This window comes from Pholis gunnellus, assembly GCF_910591455.1.
Source record: "Pholis gunnellus genome assembly, chromosome: 1".
NCBI classification, from domain to species: Eukaryota; Metazoa; Chordata; class Actinopteri; order Perciformes; family Pholidae; genus Pholis; species Pholis gunnellus.
The window spans coordinates 27,598,930-27,619,026 of record NC_136528.1 but is presented as its reverse complement, the minus strand read 5'-3'; the positions used below and the strand labels follow the sequence as shown (position 1 = coordinate 27,619,026).

The 20,097-nt window shown below is 41.7% G+C and overlaps 2 protein-coding genes across 2 annotated transcripts in view; one reads left to right on the top strand and one right to left on the bottom strand.

The window, feature by feature from the left end:
* The window catches only part of cep89 (centrosomal protein 89), a gene marked incomplete at both ends in the record, with an annotated part of 51,445 nt that overhangs the window by 5,432 nt on the left and 25,916 nt on the right, over window positions 1-20,097 (bottom strand). The window contains one exon of the mRNA XM_079158925.1: window positions 3,832-3,980. Within this exon, the coding sequence (XP_079015051.1) occupies window positions 3,832-3,980 (149 nt within the window). The remainder of the gene's footprint in view (window positions 1-3,831; window positions 3,981-20,097) is intronic.
* On the top strand, window positions 4,094-19,296 carry LOC306695638 (E3 ubiquitin-protein ligase RNF182; the record flags this gene model as incomplete). Its single annotated transcript, XM_079158937.1, has 2 exons — window positions 4,094-4,157; window positions 18,551-19,296. 2 exons carry the CDS (start codon window positions 4,094-4,096, stop codon window positions 19,294-19,296), a joined length of 810 nt encoding a protein of 269 aa, XP_079015063.1.

Below are 20,097 nucleotides of genomic sequence, written 5' to 3'. Positions count from 1 at the left end.
CATCTTTGGTCCTCTCTGCTGGATGCAGCAGACACAGAACCCCTCCTGAACCTGATGGGAAACCAAGGGGTGAGGAAATACTACTAAAATGTTTGTATCTGCATTCATGGGCTTTAGCATTAATGATGCATGAGGTTCCAAGCGTGTGCGCCATCAACATAAAAAGTCAGTGATTTACACTGCTTGTTTTCCACTGTGTGAAAACAGGAGAATTCAGACTGCAGCAACCAAAAGCTTCAACACACTTATAAGGAGGAAGACTGCATTTAGATCAGAATTACAACTGAAAGAGTGTGTCGCTAAGCTGAAAACAATATCTAAGTAAACACAAGTTTACCCTGTATGTAATAGTCCAGGGCTGTACCCCCGAAAGGAATCTACAAATATCTTACACAAAAACTAATATAGATATATACTTGACTCTCTATAAATCCATCCAACAATTCTCAGTACATTCTTAATTCATCAATCAATTTCAACCAATTTATTGCGCCCTACACAAAATACCAAACACATTAAATCTCACAACACAGTCTAAATGTAGTGGGAATGAATCATATTATCAGGTGAAAGAAATTAAATCAAAGCATATGTCAAAATGCGAATCCCCTAGAGAGTTCAGCTACCTTCATCAAGATCCCTCTTTGCTCATATGTGGCTTTCTATGTGTTTGTGGCTGGACGTGGGGAAGACGGGACTGCTTTTAGAGGGGAAAAGTGATCTGAAGGCTCAATCCCCTCCTGAGCTTCTGGAAGTCTCAGACAGAGGCTACAGAGAACTCAGCAGTCTGCTGCTATAGCACAGGAAGAATACAAAACAGTGCATCAGAGAGGAAGAGGCAGGCTTTTCTTCTGTGTGGAGGTGAGAAGTTTGACTTCAGCTGAGTGGATCGCTACCTGGCTGAACGCCTAATGCTTTAGCTGAGAACCGAGGACACCTGGTTTCTCAAAAACACAAGTAGGACAGGAACTCACCACCAACTACACTGATAGTTTCACTTTTTTGCCGTGGCTGGTAGACTAGTCTACTCTATTATTTGGGGGTCAGTCAGGGCTTCACCCGCACGCATCCCAATGACTCACAGCATCCAGGGTAGAGCGCGTGTTTGGTAAATCTGGTGGTAAATGCAGTTTCACAAGGCCAGCAGGACAGCGGTTTGTGGTGACGTAAAGCCGTTGCAAGTGCCGTGAGTGATGTGTTTGGTAGTGTGCGTGTGCGTGTGCGTGTGCGTGCGTGTGTGTGATTTGTCATTACAATGCCCTCAGGGCCGAGCAGGACAGGATCTTCTCACAATCTGATTAGCTAGCTTTCATTTGATAGCAGCGGGCAGCAGGCCCAGGGACAGAGCTAAAAACAGACACACCAATGAGGGAATAAAGGGGAAGTGGGAGATTGTTTCAGGAGTTGAGTTTTTCATGGCTGTCACACTGTAGCAGTAAGAATATCTAAAAAAGTCTTCCTGAAAATCAGTCCCAACTCAGATGATTGGCTACATGACATTTGTAATTTTTTCAGTTCAGTTATTTTGGTTATTACATTACTTCCCTCACCAGGACAATTCAATTAGCTTAATGGACGACGATTATCATTTACAAACAGCCTTCATTTACAAGATTGCTATACTTATTCTTCTCTTCTGACATTCTAGCACCAAGTATTTCAAAAAAGTCGAGAGTTTATATGTATATAACCACCAGAAAAACACACAGATTAGATTTACATAAATACAATACTTACAACATGAAAAACATTCTTCATTTTGCATTGACAGCAATGATTACCCTATGCTGTTTGTCCCAGCAGTCGGTCTTTCTATGTAGTTCTAACATAAAACGCTTCAGGCAATATGCAAATCCTGTCGAAAATCAGGCAGGGCTGTTCCACCCCCAGCCATCTAGCACCTGTAAATGAGGACACACAGTAGGGATCGGAGGGTTGCAATGGACGGTCCTTAGGGGGTTAACTGATTTAGTGTTGAGAGAGAATTTTAGAAGAGCTGTGTGATCTGCTGCGTGCAGTGGTTTCACGGGGATATCAGCATCTACATCTATTATACTGTACAAATATAGAAAACCCGGAGAATACATAGATACACAGTAGCAAAAGAGATGATGTCTTGCTTTTGTAAAATGATGTGTTTTGATGCATTATCAGGCTGTGTTTTTGTGCGTACTCTCACTTGTGAATTGGGTCGCATTGTGTCGTGTAAAACCAAATGACTACTGTAGGTCAATTCTGAGACAAATAATGAGATTTTTTCAAATTCAATTACGATAAATCTATCAATATTTGTTACTGGAATTAAAAACACGACATAAACAAACAATGTTGATTAGGAACCGTCCGAAGATATACTTTGAACCACTTTTTAACCACACGCTCGCGTAGACAACCGGCTGCGTCCTGAACGGAATTGTTCACATACTTTTCTATGTACTACATGTGTTGCTGCTGAAGGATTCAACGAGAGCGATTCGCCAAAGAGCTCAAATTGTATTGAATTTCCGGAGTTGCATGATGTGTACAATAAACCTGGCGACACTGGAGGAGGTTACTATTAAATTAGTTCATACCGAGATCACTGCAATTCAAGCAACAAGCATCATAGTTGGCATTCATTTGGTGTTTCTGGAAACCTTATGTCCAATGTTATATTCACGCTATGATATTAACACTTTGTGTTTGTACACAAAGCTATTTATATGCATATCTCTGTTACATATATTGGTTGTAGCAGATTTAAATTTGGTTATTGAAGTTACCGCAATGAACTTTTAATTTTATACTGATGCTTATGACCTACAGAAGCAAACAAGATATCAGCGAGAACATTAGCTATTTCTATGTAGTTATTCTTAATGCCTGTCATCGGGTCTGATTTGCCGACGAAATGTGATGAAATGATTTTCGCAGGATTACCAGACTCTCCTGGAGAACCAGAACCAGGACTGAGTGGAGCAGACTGTCAGACCCTGCTGCAGTAAAACAAGAGGTTCTCTAAAGGGACTCTGGTGCTCGTAAAAACTACAGCTTTTGTCCACAGGGACCACCAAAACCAGCACAAAATGAAAGTTCTATGTAGTAGCTATAAAGACTTGTGACCAATGTGTGTACATCAATGCAAAAGGCATTTGAGTCAGTGCTCTCTGGTGACACACTAGGTAAACACTTTTTCCGAATTATCTCAAATTCTGGCATGTCTGTCCTGTACTGTCCCTGTGATATTTAAATCACTGATACGCTAAACCAGATGATAATTGGCCTGGCTTATTATTTTAGAGGGAAACAATGTAAAAAAAAAAAATATGGATGATTAACAAGAAGGCTGAAACCGATCTGTTTGTCTAGACATCTGTTCCATCTGTTTCTTGCCAGAAATTGTCAGTTTCTTGCCAGTGATTGTCGGATTGTTGATGTGACCGTCTCTGCCTTCATGCACACCTTACGGCTGCCTCTCGATGTCTCTGCTCTCCCTCCCGTGACACACACACACACACACACACACACACACACACACACACACACACACACACACACACACACACACACACACACACAGTCTCCTCTCTTACTCCTCCTTCTCTCATTCACACATTCTCTCCCTATCCTCCTCCCTTTTTCCGTCCGCCACCGACCGTCTCTCTCTCTCTCTCTCTCTCTCTCTCTCTCTCTCTCTCTCTCTCTCTCTCTCTCTCTCTCTCTCTCTCTCTCTCTCTCTCTCTCTCTCTCTCTCTCTCTCTCTCTCTCTCTCTCTCTCTCTCTCTCTCTCTCTCTCTCTCTCTCCTCCCCTCCTCCTCCTCCTCCTCCTCCTCCTCCTCACTCCCCTCCTACCGTTTGGACTGCAGCAGTCTCTCCTCAGCCTCCTGTCTTTCTCTTAGCAGCCTCTGCAGGTGAAGGATCTCCCTGTGGTAAGAAGCTGTCCTCCCCTCCGCTGCCTCCTCCAACACTGCCAGTCTGGTTGACGCCTGCCTCCGGTACACCTGCACATACACGTAAACACACACACACACACACACACACACACACACACACACACACACACACACACAGAGGAATGAGATGTGGAGTGTTGCTATGAAGGAGGTGGATTTACATGAAGGACAGCGCATCAGAGACAACTGGGGTGGAAGAGGGGGAGTCACACACATTGGGACAAGGTGAGGAACCACACACACACACAGACACACACACTAACCTGCAGATCTTCTCTGGAGAGGCTGGTGTGGGTGCATGTGGACTTCTACTGCATTTGGTGTTAACTGTTTGGGATTTTTGTGTCCAGAAAATAATAGTTTTGTTTGAGGTGCAGCACGCACGCACACACACGCGCACACACACACACACACTCATACAAGTGGCATACATGTTTATTATTATGTGGCTAAAAAAAGCAAAAAGAGAGCAAGTAAAGTAAAAAAAAAAGAAACAACGAAAGAAAACACTGTCAGAGCAAGAGAGGCAGAGGAAAATGCAAATGCACAAAAAGAAACAGGATGGATTCTGTGGATTGCTGCTCTGTGCTCTGCAGCTGGATATTTAGTGAGGATAAAAACAAGGTCTGTATTAGGACACACACTGTGTGTGTGTGTGTTTGTCTGCTATTTGTGTGTGCGCATTGGACTTTATTATTCTGCTTGATAAAGGGTAAATCAAACAAGTTGTTTTTTCCCCCATTTCACTCTAAATGATTATGGATCATAATGTAGCTTGCTTGTCTAGATTTGATTCTGAGACATTTGTACAGCAGTAGTAATGAAAAGGGTGTTTAAATACTGGTGATAGATTTGATACCGATTTAAATCTGTGGCTGGATTTCTGAAGCTATACTATCTCTTCGTTTAATTTAGTAATTATGGTACAAGATCAGAGAACTGGTGAGTTGTAATTATCTGAACACAATGTGTTTGCACAAAGCATATTTTACCCCCAACTGCTCCTGCCTACTGTACACAGAGGGCAACAGAGAGCAACCATGGCTTCTCTTTATGAAGCCTTTTTCAGAAAAGTGCCGAAGGATGGCAAATGCTTTTCCCTTAGCCAACCAAGGAGACAATCACATTTCTCCGAACAACAGGCTTAAAATGAGTCATTGTAATGAGTACAACGCTGAGCAGAGGGCTCACATACAATAGGGCCTCATGACGCTTATGAAAAACAAGGAGTGAAATTGCTTTTCTCCACCTAAACAACTGTCCTCTAATTAGTGTTGTGTGTTAAAGACCCTTTGGAATTGTATTAGGAACTTCATTACCTCCTCAATGATTTTAAAGCAATTACATTTCACATTTCCTACGATTCGGTCTATGGTTGTAGTTTTAGATATTTTTGAACATTGTTTGTGGCTGACAGTTTTGTCATTTCTACACATTTTCCCCTTCACATTTTTTATTTTACTGTAAAAATGTCTAATGTAAAAATGAATGTTTGAGCCTCGCTTTGGAACAGAGAGTCTCAAAGAGATGATGAAAAGCATGAAATAAAAATGAAGTAATTGCCTGCGATGGACTTGAGAGCTAAGAGCATGTCAAAATGAGTTTTGTGCTTTGGGTCCAATTAGGTTTCACAGTTTTGAAGTCTCTCTATTCCCGTAGCCAAATGTGACTGTTTCATCCACATGGCTAGAAACTGTTGCAAAAATGGGATAGTACAGCTTTAATAAAAAAATAATAAAAAAAGATTACATCATTTCCAAACCAATAGTCCACCGAGGAAATACAGTCCGTAAAGAAGAAAATCATCAGCTCATCATCATCATTATTGTCACCCATTTTTATAAAGAATAACTAACCTCCTACATCAGAGTCTACACAATGGTGGGATCCACCTTATCTTATCAACACATACAGAATACAAACAGAGCCATGACAGAGGAACATGGCATGTATGAAAGGCTGGACACATTGTGAAAATGTTTGTTCGGCAGTGAGCAAATTGAAAATGCCAATTGTTAAACGAATCAAGCATTAGTAGTTTTAAGCAATTAATATATTCAGAGCATCATCAGACCAGCAATTGAAGACCTTTTACTCGCTGTCTATCAGTGAGCCTGCACAAGCCCCTGCAGAGCAGAAACTGGTTTGGTAACAAAACAACTTGGTGGTTTAACCAAAACCACTAAAGATAGTGGTTAAAATAAGAATATTTGTTACGTGAAACAAATATATTGGATACGTAACTTATGTAAGTGGTGTTACTAAAGTTCCGTAACAAAAAGTCAACGCTGACTCACATGGGACACAAACAGAAGTCTGCTGGGTGAAAGTCCCGTGTTTGTTTGACCCATGCATTGACCGTGACCCCCCCTCCCTTTGTGGACTTTTCAAATCATTGAAAGTACATTTCAGTCAGTCAACTCACGTTTTATGGATTTTCATGGGAAAATGGATTAATATGTATATGACGTCCAGACTCGGACCTGACAATAATAACTTCCCCCTTGGGCAACCTAGAGCCTACTGATGCTGGAGAGCGTTTGATACACTGCATGCTGCAGTGACTAGCACTACACTGACGTTTTCTGCTTGAACTTGCTCTCAAGCTTTGCTCCGTTTATTTCCTAAAATAACCAGTCATCTGGTTCTTTTGTTTGTCTGTTGGAAACACCATTTGAAGCTGATCCTTTGGGTCCCACCACCTGTTTGAAACCAACAATGTATCAAATCTTCCATGTCCATCAAGTGATGCCATGGGGCCCAAACACTTTTTCCCCATAGACTTACATTGGAAAAAGAAACGACTGCAAATCAGCGGATAATTCTTCTTCTTTTTCCCAGTACAAACAGTTAAATAGCCTTTATTTAAATCATTAGGTCCTCATTAGGTTCATTAATAGCTGAATCCAGAGTTATTTCCCTCGGCATAATGATGAGCGAGCCGTTGGGAGGCGGAATTAAAAGCCTGCAGGTGTGCTTGCTCTATGGGCCTATGGATGCAGAAGAGGTTATTTTTTACCCAGCAGTCAAACCTTTTTTGGCACAATGAGCAACTTTCATAAGAATGAACGTGACCTCGCCTCCAAAGCTGTATCCAGTTCTCTTCATACATCCATGGGACTTTGATACTCTTTATGCTATGTCACCTGACCTCCTTAGAGGCAGCCCTGCTGCATGTCCTGGCTCATAAATACATGTGTAATATATGTGCAAGTGCAAACAGAGAATGAGCGCAGCCTGACAATAGTGTCGCAAGTAATGTGTCTGATTGATTAAGTATCTGACCTGCCTTTTATTTACTGATGTCTTGCCACTGTGGAGTGCAGGCTGGTGTGCATGTGTGTATTTGTGTGTGTGTTTTCGTGGGGTCATAAATCATGGCCAGCAGAATGCACAGCGTACAGCGTTAACAAGCGTTGTTATTTGTCCGATATTTGAATACAAAATTATCCAAAAGGCACCGATCACCACAAACATGGTTTAGGCTCAGTGACTCAAATTAGCTGAGGAGACACCTCACTGTGCAGGCACCCACCTGTCACTCAAAGCTGACACACCCTTAATTATGCATAACGTTAAGCCTTAATATAATTTAAGAACAGTTGTCATGAACACAACATTAGCTATAGAGAGGAGGAGTCAGCCTCAGGTGGCCATTAAAAGTACCGCAGCTTTTAGCACTTACCCGTTGGCTTCATTTTTCAGCTTCGGAGGTTGCCACTTGGCATTAGTACCAACATGCAGCACGCCCAACTAAAGTTTTACACAAGCCTCACCTTCTAAAGAAGTAGTACAGGAAATATAAGCTTGCCCGTTTAATCCTGCAGAGGTGACACACTCGCCTCTCTTCTACCAGTGACCGCTCCTCCTCAGAAGAAGGTCTAGGTGGTTATTAGGTGGCAGCATATGTCATCAGCCACCACCATGCTATAGTCTGACGTGCTTAGCGGGCAGCAACAGTGACTATTTTCCCTTGCCCCATGTCACAGCCAAAGACAGTCATATAGTACTTAATCAAACCACATCCGACATTTTGACAAGGCTGCTAATATGTCTTAAGATAAAAAGAACCAAAATATTGACCAATAACTGGAATTTTACTGGAATTTAAATAGTTAATCATTTGATGGTGCAATAAGTTGTTTAAAGACACAGTGTAGATGTGTCAACTGCCAATTAAATAATTCATATTTTTAATGTAATCATGTATGTATTCATTTGTTGTAGTTTGCTGAAGGAAAATTAGTCACCAGATGATGTGTAGGTAACAGAGGGTATTTTTAATGCGTAGAAAGAGAAGCAGACATGTGTTAGCTCGCGACATCAAACATCTTTGCTAGAAACGTTCAAGAAGCACTCAACAGTCTTATTCCAGTCTTAGCAGGGTTGCTACAAGGCCCTTTGTGCCTTCTAAATATTTATATGAAACACTGTTCTGTTCCCATCATATAATGGACACTTGGCCTGGCCGGTTGAGAGCTTTACCCCTGAATATGGCCCTAGCTCTCTCCCCAACCACTATGCAAATTCCCAGTTGTGCTCATTAATGAATGGAATCGGTATTTTCTGTTGGAGAACTTGAACCTGGAAAGCAAAATGTCTCCACAGCTTGCCCTGAATCTCCATCAACCCCCCAGGGAGGCAGCACGGCAACAGCATCAGCCCAGCTGAAGCGGTGACATTTAGCCCTCATAACAAGCTGAGCTGAGCAATGCAAAAACCAATACATCCCCCTCCTAGCTGTAGCCCAGAGGCTGGCTGACCTTCTCCACACAGTAACAACAAAAATACAAAAAAACGCAGAAAAGTATTTTTGATACTACAATTCAGTGGGCAATTGTAGATGTATTTAAATATGTTTTTCATCATGTTTTATAGATTTCTTCATATCAATTGTTTATCCACTGACGTTTCACTGAGCACACATACACACACCTGCTCAGTTGGGTTTTTTCAGTAGGGACTGAGATTTGATAGCAGTCTGAAACCTTGAGAGTCACAATTGTGCCATATTTTATTTTATTTTGTGTGTGAGCATTAGCTTTCCCTGTGCATGCTTTATGATTCCCTGCACATTTGAGCACTAACTTTCAAAATCATTGAAAGTACATTTCATTCAGTCAACTCACGTTTTATGGATTTTTATGTGAAAATGGATTAATATGTATATGGTGTCCAGACTCAGACCTGACAATAATAACTTCCCCCTGGGGCAACTTAGAGCCTACAGATGCTGTGGGAGAGCGTTTGATATACCGCATGCTGCAGTGACTAGCACTACACTGACGTTTTCCGCTTGAACTTGCTCTCAAGCTTTGCTCCGTTTATTTCCTAAAATAACCAGTCATCTGGTTCTTTTGTTTGTCTGTAGGAAACTCATTTGAAGCTGATCCTTTGGGTCCCACCACCTGTTTGAAACCAACAATGTATCACAGCTGCCATATGTCCTGCCTCATGCTGAAAAGCTATTTGTGCTGCAGCCAACCACTGCTGCTACAGTCATAGTCTAAATGCAGAGTAAGTCTTGGGCTTGTGATAAAGGCTACTGTATATACACCCGCCTCTCCTTTTATCTGTCAACCTGTCATAATTTGAATTAATGCCTCACAACCTCACCATACCCTTTTATCCGATTCATTAATTCGCAAATCAAAATGTTTAAATTCCCTACGGCAATGCCTCCATTCCCTCATCTATAAAGCATCGGTGCGTGAGTAAACAAACTGACCTTTTCTGCTTAAATTGGCCGTCTTGTGTCATTAGGTAATGAAGCAGTTCAATAGGGCAGGAAGACTTCAACTACATGAGACCGTACTCTCCACCCAATCTTACTGCGTCTAATAAAAGTAGATCAAATGGATGGGAGCATAGTGAGACAAAAAAAAGGAAAGTTGTCGCTGAGGAAAAGATATTGTCACATTTCCACTGCATGGTTTGGCTTGGCTCTCAGCTTGACTTGCTGTTTTGGGGATTTACATTAGCAAAGGTTGTGGACAGTACCTGGTGATTTTTGATAACTCAGTCAAGGTTCCAAGGGATGTGAGCCGGTACTAGAAGGTGGAGTCAAAACACTGCCGATCACTGATTGGTCAGGGAATCATCACCAACAACACGGGACGTCCTGCAAAAACCCGCCGCTTTTGAATAGCCAAGCTACAGTCAATATCATTTTTTGTATTCACTCGACCCAGATTAAAAAAAATGGTATCCTGCAAACTACACTGTACAATACGTCGACCTAGACTATGTTGAACAGTTGACAAAAGTGAAAGTTATGCGTTAAAGATGATAGCACGGCATTTACAATGAGGGGGTACTATCAGCAGTGGAACGCAAAATAGACAAGGACCTGGTACCAAACACGATTTTAGTTGAGCTGAACCCTGCAGTGGAAAAGAGGCAATAGTTTTCTACTGTACTGGTTGTTTACTGGACAGATTCCAGTGGTAGAGAATGTAAGACTTCTAAGCTCTCAGGGGCCAACAGAAAAAAACACTGTGGTTGTATTGGTTGGCTCCCAGTGGATAAACAGTGGCTAAAACTAAAAATGTACTGTGCATCTCCCAGTGGCCAACAGGAGAATCCTGTGTGATTCTGTGCAGCTACACAATGTGAACATATAAATCTTCCTGAGTGTGAAGCAGGTAGGCCAGGTTTCTTCTCTTGGTTCAGTAAAGGTTAGAAATGATTACATTTCTTCTTCAAGCTACTGATGTACAGCATTAAATGTCTCAATGTCAAGGAAGATCTGATTTGTCAGCTCTCACAAGACTCTGCTGTCATGCCCTTTTGTTTAAAAATCTCTGACCTTTGCTGTGAAGTGAAGCTCTTGTAGTATGGTCCACCGGTGTGAGGAGGTTGGCTTGCGATGGCAAAGGATATAACTACAGCATGGGGTTGGTGTAATGACAGAAGTAAGATAAGTAAGCCTCGTTATCTGCCGGGGTTAAAAAGGTTCACAGCACACACATACACACACACACGCACAAATGCACCTCCCTTAGTAAAGAACTGTGAAAGCTTTCCTTTCTCAGGTCTGTAACAAACATCTGCCAATGTCACATTTAGTTCTGGTCATTAAGCCCGGAGGATTAGCAAATGCAAACTGCAAAACATATCTATGCTTGTGATTCAATCCCTGCACTCACATCCTGTTGGTGCTATCTTATGTGAACGATACAGCAACTCTCTTGTTGTTGCAGCATATTCTGTTCCGTTAGTGCTCAGTTTTCTCCCTTACACACTCCTGCCGCATTTTATGGCGAGGAGCTTCCAGAACTGAGCCACATCCCCAGACATACAGTAATTGCTGCTTATGACGAAATACACTTTGACAGAACATTGTAAGTGTCAAATGCATCGTTTGAGGTCCACACATTTGTCCTTGTTACCGCTGAGGACTGGGGAAAAATGTCTAAATATCAGTCTAAATGAGAGCAGGTCTAAGGTTTCACAGGTCAATGTGCAGAATGCGGAGTACAGGCCACAATTGACCATTATTTTTAGATAAAGATAGAAGCTAAAGCTACAGATCACGGTGTAAAAGTGGACCACCACGTCACCTGGAGATCAAGAAAGAATACAATGAAATTAAGGTACAACACTGTTCCTGTGAAGCCGGGTTGGTCTGTAGGTTCTACATCTTACCATATAAAATAAATATGACAGTTGATTGTATTCATCACGTGTCTTTGCAGGAGTATCATTCCAGCTAAAGCAGATCAAACTTCCAAATCCACTTTTGTCAACTTCTGGAACAAAACAAAGAAATCCCATTTTAGCTCACTAAGACAGAGGTTTCACTGGATTTTAAATTATCAGAGCAATATGTTTTTAAGATTTCATCTCTGGTTTGGCTTATAAGGCCAATTATCTTTAATGTGAAACATTTGGAGTGGGGGTGTTATCTGCAATCAAATATATATAAAAATCTGAGGTTCAGAAAAATAATTGCAGTAAAAGGCCTAGACAGTACAGTTAGCTAAGAAGTGTATTTTGAAATGTTTCGATTTAATGTTTGTCGTTTTTTTAATGAGAGAAGTTTACCAAAAGACTGTTCTGTGTTTACACCTATTTGTCGTGAACCAGGCTGAAAGATCTGCCAAAAGCAGCATGAACATAATCTTCTGGATCAATCGTATGATTGAGAGGAGCCTCACCACGCAAATATTCTGACAGCAAAGGTCGAAGCTATCATCAAAATTCCCCACTGAAAGAAGGAGTAGAGAGGAGGAGGCAGGGGAGAAGACAACATATGGGATGGGGAGGATATGTGTCCAATCTTGCCTGCCATATACAGTGCAAACAGAGCCACAGACACACACACACACACACACACACACACACAAATGTGCAGCCAGCTAGGAGTTTAGAAATGGTGGGTGCATTAGGGGCTTCTTTGTGTGGTATGTGTTGTGGGATTCCTGCTGTAAGTCTGTGAGTCCAAATGCCGTCGGAGGTAGATCCTTAATTGTTTTGCTGTTAATCGCATGAAGACTTTAAAAGCTTTCAAATGGCAAGACTGTAAATCTAAACCCACTGAGCTACCAAGAAGTACTTGCAGGCTTTTCTTGTAGAATCTACCATGTCCCTCTTGTCATTTGCTATAAATGCAGTAAACAGAGTGTTCCATCGAATCTGTCTTGCCAGGATCCATGCAGAATATTGATTGATAATTCTGTCTGTAAAGGTGCAGATGCAACAGAGCGCCTGGAGCTCAATGTTGTGCTAAACTTCTGTGATAACCCAGCTCAGGCTTTGCTTTCATCATGGTGATCAAAGTCTTTTCCATTATGCAAGATCAAAGCACTTTTTGCTTCCTACAAATATCGACTTGTCGTTGGTAGTGGTTTGTAGAATAAGTCAAAGTGATACTCATTGATCTCCCCGTGTTTTAAATTCACCTCTGGTTCAGCTTCCTATGAGCGCTCAGGGTCAGCTACAAAACAGCTTTAACGGAGCTGGTAGGGATTCAAAGGTACATAATGTTCTAACCAACAAGTCCTCCAAATGTAATGGCAAAATGCATTGTTTGTAATTATCCTTGAGAACAACACATGTTGTCATCTGATGCCCGAATTGCCAGGAGAGCATGATTTGTCAGCGCCCATTGAAACAGTTACAAATCACTGTTGACAAATAAATCTGTTTTACGATGTGACAAAGCTATGATTAAGGTTTAGGGAAAGATTGGATTCGGGTAAAAATAAGCACTTAGTCACGGTAAGGGAGATATGGTGGTTTGGGGCAAAACGAGTGCCTTTGTTGTCCACATTAAGGTTAGGCAACGCGGTTACCAGAAAACAGTTGGAAATGGAAAACAGACAGTGGTCTCCTATGTTAAAGCATGGTGCTTTGTTGACCCATCCAGCCAACCTGACCTCCTCTCTACACTGACTTTTTGCTCTATAAAAACATTTGCTCTCCTCATTATCAATATGGCAGCTAGAGGGCTTTATAGCTTGTTCTAAACTTGTGTCGTTTTGGGGCACATGCTGAAGCGACTGATGCTGTCGTTCTTCTTGGAATGCACGTCTCGTTCTTACCGCATGTGTGTAATTAGCATTTGATTTAATGTGGAAACAAACAAGTATGCAGTAGTACCACAATGGAGGGGGAGATGGACATGCATAGAGCAACTGGTCTAACAGATGCTCAATTGGGATTTAGATGGCAATGACACTACTGATGAATCCCAAGGTAGCTGCATTCCAATGCACAATTGTAGGCTACAAACTATTTTTTGGCTTCACAAAGGCTATAATGTCATATGTAATTGTATAATCAGCTGATGTTGAATCACACTTTGCCTGTTCACTCAGTGTGCTCCAAATAAGGGAGAGACATGTGAGATGTATCTTTCAGGTACTACTACAATCTCTTATTCACAACCGCTTTCAGACTGTATAAAAAAGGTGAAACATTTTGAATGCCTTGCCACACGCTCTAAAGAAGTTGGGGGCAGAATTCCACCTCTACTACCGGGTCCATACAATCTAAATTTACAGTCAACTACTAACTAACAGATTTTCTTTCTCCTCAAGAACCGAGCCAAGTTCCCATGTCTTGCTTACTACCTTCTGATTAAAGTGAAGGGGTTTAACCCTGAAGTTAGCGACAACTTCGGCCCAGGCTCCTCAGCCTATTCTCATTTTGGGGACAAGCCGCTCCTCTGAGTTTTGCTCAGCTTTTATTAAAAAAAAAGAATAATATTTTTTTACTGTTTAACTAGCATTAATTGATCAAAATTCTTATTGTTGTTTAATGGTGAAACGGTTCATGTGCAATAAGCACTTAGATAGCAGCCAAACTCAGCTTTCAGATTTGTGCACATAATGCAAATCCTATAGATGCAAGATTTGAGATGTTTAGTGAAGCTCAAGGGCACTTTAAACCACACTCGCTAGGTAGAGAGTATTCTCCCTAACCACACCCAGCTAACCCTGCCATCTACAGAACAGGTTACTGAAATTACAATATAATAAGAGTAAATTCTCCAGTGTTTTCCAGAGAGCAATGAAATAACCCATATGTGTGCCAAAGTAAGATGTAACAGGATCTAATTACTTCGGAGAACAAGAACACAATTCATCTATTCACGCATCAAAACTCCCTCAACTCTCCTCCAATCAGATCCTAAATGTCAAATGTGAGCTTCAGTCCACCTCCTCCCCATGTTATTCCTTCTCCAGTCCATAGTGGAGCTACAACCCTTTTTTCAAATCAATGTTTCACCTTTCAAATGAAATATATTTACCGTGGAGACCAACTAATCAGTCAGTCAATCTGTCAATAAGTCAGTCAACCAAACAGTTAACCGATCAGTCAGTCAGAACCCGACAAGACTAGGAAGCTGTTGTCCAATCTTTCTTCACTCTCAATGTGGAGTTTATAACACCGCTGTGACTAGTAGACAAAGAGTGGTTCATTTGTTAATTAATGTTCTAACCAACAATTCCTCCAAATTTAAACAAAATGCATTGTTTTTAATTATCCTTGAGAACAACACATGTTGTCATCTGATGCCCAAATTGCCAGGAGAGCATGATTTGTCAGCGCCCATTGAAACAGTTACAAATCACTGTTGACAAATAAATCTGTTTTACGATGTGAAAAAGCTATGATTAAGGTTTAGGGAAAGATTGGATTTGGGTAAAAATAAGCACTTAGTCAAGGTAAGGGAGATATGGTGGTTTGGGGCAAAACGAGTGCCTTTGTTGTCCACATTGGTACGGTTAGGTAACAGGGTTACCAGAAAACAGTTGGAAATGGAAAACAGACAGTGTATATGGTGGCTAGAGGGCTTTGTTGCTTGTTCTAAACTTGTGTCGTTTTGGGGAACTTGCTGAAGCGACTGATGCTGTCGTTCTTCTTGGAATGCACGTCTCGTTCTTACTGCATGTGTGTAATTAGCATTTGATTTAATGTGGAAACAAACAATTATGCAGTAGTACCACAATGGAGGGGGAGATGGACATGCATAGAGCAACTGGTCCAACTGATGCTAATTAACCAAACACAACTATCACTCCATTGGTCAGCTGCAGTTCCCTAATTGGCAGCGAGCAGTAATCCCAAATTCAAGCCTTCAAAGTGCCCTTCAGAGAACTATGAGCAATCTCAAAGATGCAATGTGTGTGTTTTGCCCCAGTCTGTTTCCTATAGGCTACACTGCTCTGAATTAAGTTTTCTTTTCTGTGGGGCTATGAGATTTCTCATGGGTATGATGCGGCTGGTGTTCATATACCTTTCAACGCCGAGCTGAAAACAATTTCAAGGTTGAGAAATGGAGGATCTGGCAGCATAAAAAGAATGGAAAACCACGGTAGTCTTTTAAACGGGAGCAGCCCAGTGGAAACGTGTGTTGAACCTCGAAATGGTATACTCGGCAATGTAATTATTCAACTCAAAACGCAGTGCCTACCAACAAAAGCAAATTACAATTTTTGGAAGTATTCAATTTAAAGGTAATTAAAACCTCTACAACCAAATGGTTGCAGCGCATGACACAGAATCTCAACATCCCCGACTCAATTCCAGCTGCGGACGTTCGTTGCTCGTCCCACCCACCTCTCCCTTTGTTTCCTGTCTCCACTTCACTGCAGACTGTCCTCTCTTCTAAATTGGCTTTTAAAAATGAATTGATGAATGGCTGGCACCTGGCATAGAACAAATGATTGAGCGTGTGACATGCACAGGTTTGATTGATGTGTACACAGTTGTGCTAGTGGTGTGAAACGGATAAACAGAGGTGTGGCTCTCCTGGAAACTGCGATATACATTTCTGGCAACTGCAGAGCGGTAATGCATATTGACAGCTAGTAGCAGTCATGTGCCATTAAAAGGTAGCAATGAACCAATAAAAGAAAATAAGCTGATGCATAAAAACGTTTTATGAGATAAGAAAGACATTGCTAGTGTTTGAGAACACACAATTATTTCTGGTTAAACTCCACAAAATAGCTTTACAAACAATTTTAACCTTTATGTTTAAGTTCATTTTGCATGACAAGGAGCTGGATTTCCTCTGGCATGATCCCAGTGTAGTGTCCTTTAATTACTGCATTTATCTGTCTAGGAGGTCTGCGGAAAACTTGGAAAAAATCTGCTCCTGGGATTGATGCAGCTCGTTCTTTCTGACATGTTTCAGAAGGCTTTTTAACGCAACAGACTGCAGGCTGAAATATTTAACAGTCAGCAAGTCACAGAGAGGCCTGCTGGGCAACTCCAAAGGCAACACCCACCTATTCAATCTATATTTCATGGTCATGAATGAATGAATGACTGACTTTTCTTTATATAGCATATTTCCTGATGGGAGGGGGGGGGGCCTTCTAATGACGAGGTGAAGTGAGTAAAGTAAGATGTCACAAGAATGAGGTAACTGCAGCTGTAGCTCACGGAAGCACGCTCGTTTGTTTTTACTTAACCTTTTTTTTTTTTTACCTTTACTGAATCATAAATAATTTGAAAAAAAAACCTGGATCTGGACAAAGACTGGAAAGCCTGTTTCAGCCTCTGCTGCGCCCCCGTCCTTGCTGATTGTCACGTCTGGGGGATAGGCGACAGCATGCACACCATGAAAATTAGTGGGTTAAAAAAATAAACTACTGTATTTGTCTACCTGTATAAAATCTTTTGCTTCGGGCTATTTCAAGAGAAGAGAGCATTAAAATGTATTCAGTTCATTGTAAAGATTCATTCCTCATTCAGTTTGAATAGATCTACGTATAAACCACAAAGCATACAATTATATGATGTATAGTAAGGTGTATATAAGATTGTATAAGATTGTTCTCATATTTAAAAAAAAGTAATTTTGTAACTTACTTAATGAGATGAATGATATAGTTTTTTTTAAATATTAAATACAGAATGTAGCACAGTGCATTGCGGATTTACGTCCCTTGCTGGAGCGGAGAGTGTCTCTCATTCAGTCTCCTGATTAATATTTTCCAAGTTGACCTGCGGATGTGTAATGTTGATTTGAAGACTACAGATCTGCTGCGTAAGCGTTCCGTCCCTTATGTGTGATCCCACCTATTTTCACAGCATTATAGGGAATCCACGGCATGGCTTCACTAAAGAATGATTGGTCGTTGGTTTGTGTTGTCCTCCTTAACCTCGTTCCTATTCATGCTAGGTATCGATGGATTCATGCTTGCAGCTATTTGACCTTATTAATGATGACTGAAAGTTTCTTGCCATTTCTCCATGGAGGAAACTGCTCATTGGAGTTGTCTCGCGTCAGCCCTAATCTTTTTGGGGTGAAATCTGTAATATCTGATCAATTATTCCACTATATATTTTTTTTACTTTGTAAAAATTCTCTTATCTAATTTCCTCTGTGAAGACTCTTCAAGTATTTGCAAATATCTACACAAACACAGCAAATTGGTTGGTATAGGCTTGGGTGACATCACTGAGTCCTCTTAGGAAAACGATGGTTTTTAAGTTGCATTTTTTTTTTCACTCAACAATTGCCACCCATCATCTGTAGGTTTTTTTTGATCAATAACTAAATTCAACAGGCATGGATTAATGCTAACTAAAGCACTCATTGGTCAGTTTTAACAAAAGAGGAGTGATTGGCTTTTAATAAAGAAATGTCATTGCTCTTAAGTTGCGTATACTAACAGATCAAACAGAAACCTAAAAAGGGCTTTTTATCATCCAAGGGACAACAATCCAAAAGCTTCGATTCAGGGACTGGTCATTTTAATAAATATCTGCAACAACATTGCATTCTACACAAAACGACTGAGCCAACAGGAAATGTTGAAGGAGCAGCTATCCCTCCCAGCTCTCCCCAAAAATCAATAGCATTCCTGGCTATTGCTATGTCACAAAGGGCTCTGGGATCACACCCCGATCCAACTCCCAAACCATAAATCATTCATCACCAGCACGTACAGAGAACACAAGCAGCCAGAGAACAAGGCAGACCCTGACCTTTCCCTGTAGAGATACAGCAGATCACAGTAGCTAGAAACAACTTGTTCCAATGCAATTTCCGTCCTACTTAAAGTCACATGTAATGCTGGACTATATACCGTTTTCCTTCTCACTCACTTTTTCTTAATGTGTCTCTGCCTCTATATTTCTCTCGCCTTCCCCAGAACATGACTTGAAGATGAGCTGTGCTCAGGCTGAGTTAGAAGAGAAGGACTGTCCTCCACCAGAGGAACTAGAGTGTAAAATCTGTTACCAACGCTACAATGCCCACAACCGCAAGCCTAAGATCCTGGACTGCCTGCACCGGGTCTGCGTCCGCTGCCTCATTAAGATTTTGGACATCGCTGACGGGACGGGCTTCATCTCCTGCCCCTTTTGCCGACACCAGACTGAGGTCACAGAGTACGATGTGTCAGCCCTACCTGACGATGCTATCATCATGTCCCACTTGGCAATGCGGGACAAATCCTGGAGCTCCGACCACAACAGGGAGGTGGTCCTGACTCCAACCAGTTTCTCCTCCTCCAGCCCGTCTCACGACTCCTCCAACTGCCTGGTTATCACTATAATGGAAGTGCAGGGGGACTTACAGCACTCCCCGAGCCGAAACGGCAGCTCTGACGTCTACGCCGAGCAGAGCCTGGACTCTGTATCGATAGGCTCCAATGGGCCGGTTGATCAGGACGCCCTGTCTAAGTTCTGTAATCACGTCCCGCGCATCCTGGTCTGGCTGCTGGGTTTCTTATACTTTGGCTCACTGCCTCTAGGAATCTACTTGTTGGTGATCCAGAGAGTGACACTGGGCATTGTATGTGTTAGCTTGGTGCCATCGAGCCTGACAGTTTGCCTGGTCTACGGGTTCTGCCAGTGTCTGTGCCAGGGCATGTGTGACTGTTCCTCCAGGGGCTGATGGGACGGGACGGGTCAGCTGCAGTGATCAGGTATTTGATGCGTTTTTACCCAAAAGGTAAAGATGATGCCAACAGTCTCCAACACAGACTTAACAAATAATGGGCCAGTGCAGAGACCTAAGACCGCCTTCAGTACTGGTCCAGTGCAACTCAGAAACCAGTTTGGCCAACAGGAACAGAGCCCCTGACAAGATGTGTTGGTTGGAGCGGTGCCTATACATACGTTTCTGTAATGTATTTCTGTAACCCATATTCGTTCTGTGCTGTGTGTATGACTTAGTTTGACATTATGTTTGAGAGCAGACCTTTCATTTTTGACTTAAATAATTACAGCACTGATAGAGTCCTTGGCCCTCATTTATCAACACTGTGCCACCGAAATGTTTGCATTCAATCGTTTTCAAGAGAAACGTGTGCTTAACATTAACAGTCTGAGTATTAACTTGGTTCACCCATCATGTTGTTCAGTTAATTAACAAATGCATTTAAGCATTACTGGATAATTGTGAGTTCCCAAAGACAAAAACGGAGGAAAATCAAAGTTGTATGCAACTTTGGCCACCGGTTAAAATCAAAAGCACCTCTTAGAGTCCAGGGGTCGGCAACCCGCGGCTCCCTGAGGCTACATCCACACTACTACTGGAGTGGAGTTTGGAGTTTTAAATCGAAAACGATCCACACGGCGTTTCAGCATCGTTTTCGAGATGACCTCCGTCCAGACTAACACGCCTGAAAACAAATATAACATGACTATTCACGTACACTAGCTGGGCATGATGGTGCCGATGTAAACAGGAAGT